This window comes from Bison bison, unplaced genomic scaffold, assembly GCF_000754665.1.
Source record: "Bison bison bison isolate TAMUID 2011002044 unplaced genomic scaffold, Bison_UMD1.0 scf7180017864472, whole genome shotgun sequence".
Lineage (NCBI taxonomy): Eukaryota > Metazoa > Chordata > Mammalia > Artiodactyla > Bovidae > Bison > Bison bison.
In genome coordinates this window covers 4,769,942-4,776,638 of record NW_011495033.1, presented here as the reverse complement: position 1 = coordinate 4,776,638, position 6,697 = coordinate 4,769,942, and the positions used below count along the sequence as shown (strand labels likewise).

Genomic DNA, 6,697 nt, shown 5'->3' with positions numbered 1-6,697 from the left:
AACAAAACAAACTGGAAAATTCTTAAAGAGTACCAGATCACCTTGGGCTTCCCTGATAGCTCAGTTGGTAAAGAATCCGCCGACAATGCAGGAGACCCCGGTTCAATTCCTGGGTCGGGAAGATCCACTGGAAAAAGAATAGGCTCCCCACTCCAGTATTCTAGGGCTTCCCTTGTGGCTCAGCTGGTAAAGAATCCACCTGCAATGCGAGAGACCTGGGTTTAATCCCTGGGTTGGGAAGATCCCCTGAAGGGAAAGGTGATCCACTCTAGTGTTCTGGCCTGAAGAATTCCATGGACTGTATAATCCATGGGGTGGTAAAGAGTCCAACACGAGTGAGCAACTTTCACTTACTTACTCACCAGACCACCTTACCTGTCTCCCGAAAAACCTGTATGAGGGTTAAGAAGCAACAGTAAGAATTGGACATGGAACAACTGACCTGCTCAAAATTGGGAAAGGAGTATAACAAGGCTGTATGTTGTCACCCTGCTTATTTAACTTTATGCAAAGTACATTATGAGAAATGCCAGGCTGGATGAATTATAATCTGGAATCAAGATTGCTGGGAGAAATATCAACAACCTCAGAAAGGCAGATGGTACCACTCTAATGGCAGAAATTGAAGAAGAACTAAAGAGCCTCTTGATGAAAGTAGAAGAAGAGAGTGAAAAAGACGGCTTAAAATCCAACATAAAAAAAAAACCCTTAAGATCATGGCATCTGGTCCCATCACTTCATGGCAAATAGAAGGTGAAAATGTGAAAACAGTGACACATTTCATTTTCTTGGGATCCAAAATCACTGCAGGTGGTGACTGCAGCTATGAAGTTAAAAGATGCTTGCTCCTTGGAAGGAAAGCTATGAAAAACCCAGACAGCATTTTAAAAAGCAGAGACACCACTTTGCCACAAATATTCATAGTCAAAGCTATGGTCTTTCCAGTAGTTAGGTACAGTTGTGAATATTGGACCATAAAGAAGATTGATGCCCGAGAATTGATGCTTTTGAATTGTGGTGCTGGAGCAGACTCTTTGAGAGTCCCTTGGACAGCAAGGGGATCAAACCAATCAAACCTAAAGGAAATCGACCTGGGATATGCATTGGAAGAACTTGTGCTGAGGCTGAAGCTCCAGTACTTTGGCCACCTGGTGCAAAGAGCCTATTCATTGGAAAAGGCCCTGATGCTGGGAAAGATTGGAGGCAGGAGGAGAAGGGGACGACAGAGGATGAGACGGTTAGATAGTATCACCGACTCAATGGACATGAATTTGAGCAAACTCCAGGAGATAGTGTAGGACAGAGGAGCCTGGCACACTTCAGTCCATGGAGTTGCAAAGAGTCAGACGTGACTTGACGACTGAACGACAGCTTCCAAGTTGTCTGGTGATGCCAAAGTGTGTTTGCCGGAACTCTAGCTGTCTCTGTGTCTCCCTGGGCTCTGAGAATTAAAAAACAAAACAAAACAGTATTTTATTGAGTTATGGTTCAGGTAAACACATAGACCCTAGTCTGTTGGATGAATTTTTATGTTGTAAACAGCTGTGTGACCATCATCCAGGTCAAGCTCCAGGACATTTCCAGCACCCAGATGATTCCTTCGGGTTCCTCCCAGTTGGAGCCCTCCATGGGTCATCACTTTCCTGACTGATTATTGGATTTTATCTAATAAAAGACTCCCAGCATGTGCTCAGTCATGCCTGGCTCCTGTACACAGCTGTGAGAGTCACTGATGATCTTGCCTGTATCTTTGATCCCTTTTTATTGCCAAGGGCTAGTCCACAGTAGTCACATCATCATTCATTTTTCCTTTCTGTTGCTCATGAACAGTGTGATTCCAGTGTGGGGCTACGGTGAGTGAAGTTGTTATGCATGCCTGCATATGTTTTCATCTCTCTTGGGTAAATATCTAGAAGCAGAAGAGCCTGGACTCAGTAGAGGCAGAAGACCCACCAACAAGGTTCCAACACTCCTGTATTTTACACTCAATCTTCAGTGAATGAGAGTTCCGTGATCTTTATCCCAGTAGATGAGGAAACGGTCCCCGTGTTCCTGGTGTCAAACAGGATTGCAAAGCATTTCCCTTTCTTTTCCTCCTTTCTGCTTCAACTGTGCCATCTGCCCCTTAAATCCAGTCACATTGTGGTTGATCTAGAAATGTAGTGGGGATGGAGGGTGGACAGAGAAGGCATGTGTGCTCAATCTATGGGATCATCTCAAATAAGTCAGTCTTTGCAAATTCTGGGGCACCGAGGCAAGCCCAAGAATAGAGAGAGGTGCAGACAGGTTCTCAGCCCCAGGGTACCTGCTCCACACTGAGTACCTATAGGACCCCCAGCTGCTTGTCCTGGCTGGACATGGGGTCCCATCTCTAGCACACAGTGGGGGCCTACTGAATCTCCGGTGAGTCTGTTGCTGTGTGTTTCCTCCCCAAACCCCTTTCCGACAAAAGCTGATCCTGAGTCTCTGTTTCTGTCAAACATTTCCACTAACAAGGTACTGGAACCAATTAAAGACAGTTATTCAATATATTGCCTCCAACTCAATGTCACTTGGAATATTCTATTATGTCTGAGTTGTCTCTGCTCCCCATTCTAAAGCCCAGAATCAAGAGAGAGAAGAGAGAGAGAAATTCACAGAGAGGAGGAGTCAGAAGTTCCCGGGGGCATCATTATGCACAAGGATAAGGGAACCTCCATCACCAGGTTTTCTATTTTCAAAACATTTCTTTTTATATGATTATGCTTTTATGTGAGGAGGAGAATTTTAAAGGGGAGGAATACCTTTTTAAGAAGTGGAGTAGCCTTATATGGCTCAAGCTGCCGCTAGTGAGCTGTGTGACCTTGGATATGACCTGTAGATTCTCTGAGCCTTAGTTTCCCGGTCTGCAAAATGGGTATAACTAGGCCTTCCTGCAGCACTGCCACCCCATGCCCTGGCAGCGCCCCATCACACACACTGTTGTCGGGACATGACACAGCCACACGCGCAGGGACAGTGTCTTCTAGAAGCTGTGCACGTGGTGAGAATGTCCGAGCCTACGTGAACTATTCTGACTTGGGGTGGAGGGTAGGAGGAGAGCAGAAGGTCTGAAGGCCTTGGGAGAGGGGCACCCACTTCTGTCCTCCATCTTCCTCCCTACATTTCTCCCTTCCTCTAAACTGACTTTCTCCTGCTCCTGGCTCCTCCCCATTTAATAACAGATTATCTGCATTGAATTCTGTATCTTGGTGAGTCATTCCTGTTGCAGAGGTCTGCCTGGACAGCATGCAAAGCAGCAGTGGTCACGTAGGCGATGAAGACGTGGCCTTCAGGGACACCCAGCCTCCCTACATAAACCCAGTGAGTTCCAGGGCTGGGAGAGGCCTCGGCCAGGGGGACGCAGCTCTGGGGCTCTGAGGAAACAGCTCCTGCTGGGGTGACAGGAGGCCGGGGGGCCTCGTTCCAAAGAGAACAGACGAAGGGCAGACATACCAACCAGGGCGGCCCTGCCACAACTTCTACCTGTGCCCATCTCCTCGGTGCCACTCAAGGCTGAGGGTCACCAGGATTTGTGCGTGTGACAAATGTTTACTGAGCTTTCTCCTGATCTCTCTCCTGTTCTAGGTGCTCAGTGGGGGAAGAAGAGTCTAAGTAATAAATAGAAAAGTGAATTTCCATTTTTTTTTTAACTGAAGGAAGGTAAACGTCTCCTGGGGAGCATGGCACTTAAGGGCACTTACTTGGAAGATGACCTCCCTGGATTCAGCCATTTACTAGCTGGATGACCTCAAGCAAGTTACTTTACCTCTCTGGGCCTCAGCTTCTGCTTGGGTATAATGGGAATAATCAAGTCACCACCCAGAGCTCGGGTAAGGATTAAGCAAGGTAGCACGTTGAGAGAGTTTGAAAGATATCTGGCCCACTGTGGGGGGCTCTGAAAGCATTTAGAATTGTTAGGAGTCTGGGCGCAGGAGGAAAGGCCTCCCAAACAGGTGTCTGGCATCTGAGGGTTGAGAGAGCTAGGCAGGGCAGGTCAAGGGTGTCTGAGAAAGACTGTCCCAGGAGGGTGGAGGAGGCTGCCCCTGCACTGTGGGGTGCATAGGGCTCTCTTCTGGGCATTTTTACCCTCTGTGTGGAGGTCTTGTCATAGGTAGCCTTGTTTAAACCAGCGGTCCCCCACCTCCAGGCATGGGCTGGTGTTTGTGCCGGGTAGGAACTGGGCTGCATAGCAGGAAGTAAGCAGCTTGTGAGCTAGTGACGCTCCATCTGTATTTATAGCCACTCCCCATCGCTCACATCTTCCCTGCCTTGTAAAAATTGTCTCCTGTGAAACTAGTCCCTGGTGCCAGAAAGATTGGGACAGCTGGTTTAAACCCTTATCATCTCCACAACATAAATGTATTACTGAGCTCACAGAGGTGGAGGCCACTTGTAAGGTTCCCAGGTGATAAGGGCTGAGGAGGGAGGTGCCTTGATTTCCCCCATCCTGGGGGAAGGAGGTGTCCACAGAGAGTCCCCTAGGGGAGGAGGAGGCAGGCAGGCAGCAGCCTGGGTCCCAGGAACTTTCTGAGCTCACTGAGTCCTGGCCCAGCCCTGCAGTAGGAGCCTCTCCCGGGCTCAACTTCCTGGCAGGCTGGGCAGGGGGGCTGACGGAGCCCTTCATGGGGAGGGGGTGCATGGGGCATCAGGTGCTGGGGAGCTGCTTGATCCATACTCAAGCCCACCTCCCCAGGAGCCCTGGTGTGGTCTATGTGCTCCGTGCAATGGCCAATGCCCTTCAGCCCGTCTAGTGAGGGCTCCCGGGTTGGGTTGGAGGAAGCTGGGCTGCCTGGTGGGAGCCTCCACAGTGGTCTAAGTCAGGATGTGTCGCCTGGGTCTTGTTCTCCATCAGATGGGGAACCCGGAGCCACTTCCAGGTTCAGCCATTTTATTATTCTGATGACATGTTTTTACTCTCTAATCCTTGGATTCAAAAGCCCAACTTTTGAATAGACAGGTCACGTGACTTGGTGACATCAGAGCTGCCAGCACAGGGAGTTGGGAGACCAGCCTAATCTGTGAGGCTATAAATCCAACATAAAAATCCATCTTCCTGGGTCATAGGAAGCAAAAGCCTATGCTACTCTTTCCTGCTAAGATCACACACACACACACACACAGAGGGGTCTTCAGCCACACCAGGCTTAAACCATACAAATGTATTTCCTTACAGTTCTGAGGTTAGAAATCTAAAATCAAATGTCAGCAAAGCTGTTTCCTTCTGGAGCCTTCAGGGGAGAATGTGTCGTTTTTTTCCAACTTCCAGAGGCTGCCCGCTTGCCTTGGCTTGTGGCCCCTTCCTCCTCCTGTGATTTTTTTTTTTTTTCTTTTTTGGCTGTGTCAGGTCTCAATTGTGGCACAAGCAATCTTCATTGTGGCCCATGGGCTCTCCAGCTGTGGCCCATGTGGGATCTTAGTTCCGCAACCAGGGATCTAACCCTCAATCGCTGCACTGGATGGCAGATACTTAACCACAGCTGGACCACCAGGGAACTCTTCACTTTCCTCCTTCTCTAAAGCCAGCAGCTTCTTGCTTCTGTTGTCACATCTCCGACAACTGACTCTCCTCCTCTGCCTCCCTCTTTGCAGACCCTGTGACTATTGGGCCCACGCAGATAGTCCAGATAACCCCCCACAATCTCGCGATTCTTAATCATACTTGCAGAGTCCCTTTTGCTGGGTAAAGTAACATATTCACAACTTCTGGGGATTATAATGTAGACATTTTTGGTGGGAAAAGGGGGAGGGTGTAATTACTCAGTCTACCATAACCTTCTTGGAGTCAATAAATATTAGCTGTTTCTTTGAATCTTTCCAGAAAATTTTATTTATAATAAGTAAATATATGTATATAGCCATTCCTACCTATTTAAAAAATATTACAGAGGGCAATATTACTTATCAGTTTTCAAAGTGGTCCCTTCTTCCTCTTTTCTTGTTAAGTCTCCCTAGAATCTGTTGTATGGAAATACCATAATTAATTTCACCATTTTCTTCCTAGTGGACTTCTGGATTCATTTCCAATTCTTTGCTATTATAACGCAGTAATGAGTAATCTTGTCTTCGGATTATACTCAATTTGAAATCATCTTGTGTTTCAGAATGTAAGGGCACCATTTAAGACATTAAAATCTCATGAAGTTTTTTTGGGGGGAATCATTCCTTAAGATTAACCTGTACTGCCCGCCCCCATGATCCACGCAGGGCTTCCTCCATCCTGCCTTCCTTCTGTGCCCTGAGGACCCCTCCTACCACTCTATACCTTAGTGTGAATATGCTTAAGGGAGGAGCCCATGCTGCCAGGCGGATACATTTTAGCCTTGTCTCTCCTGATGGTGAGAAAGGCTCTTAGGAGGCTTTCAAACTCCAACAAATGAGGGGATTCTTTTTCAGGGAAGAGCACCATGCTAGTCAGCCTGTGTTAGGCTGATTCTACTTCTCCAAACTCACCGACATGGATTTTGACAGAAAGAACTCAGAGATGCAGAGATGTTGTGATTTGCTTAATGTCACCAAAGTTTTTAATGGCAGAATTCAGACCATACCTGGGGCCACAAAAGACACCTCTGCCCAAGGTCCGGGAGCACAGTCTGTCTGAATGGGGTTCTGGCATCACTGGTTATCTCCCAGGGCCAGCTGTGCACACCGGGCTCGGAGGGGCTTCCCTGGACTCTGA

General features: G+C 47.9%; 1 protein-coding gene across 1 annotated transcript in view; it reads left to right on the top strand.

The window, feature by feature from the left end:
* Positions 1 to 3,267: 3,267 nt before the first annotated feature.
* LOC105004162 (galectin-9-like) overlaps positions 3,268 to 6,697 on the top strand; it is a 15,220-nt gene continuing 11,790 nt past the window's right edge. Inside the window, exon 1 of the mRNA XM_010861693.1 lies at positions 3,268 to 3,342. Coding sequence (XP_010859995.1) covers positions 3,268 to 3,342 — 75 coding nt within the window. The remainder of the gene's footprint in view (positions 3,343 to 6,697) is intronic.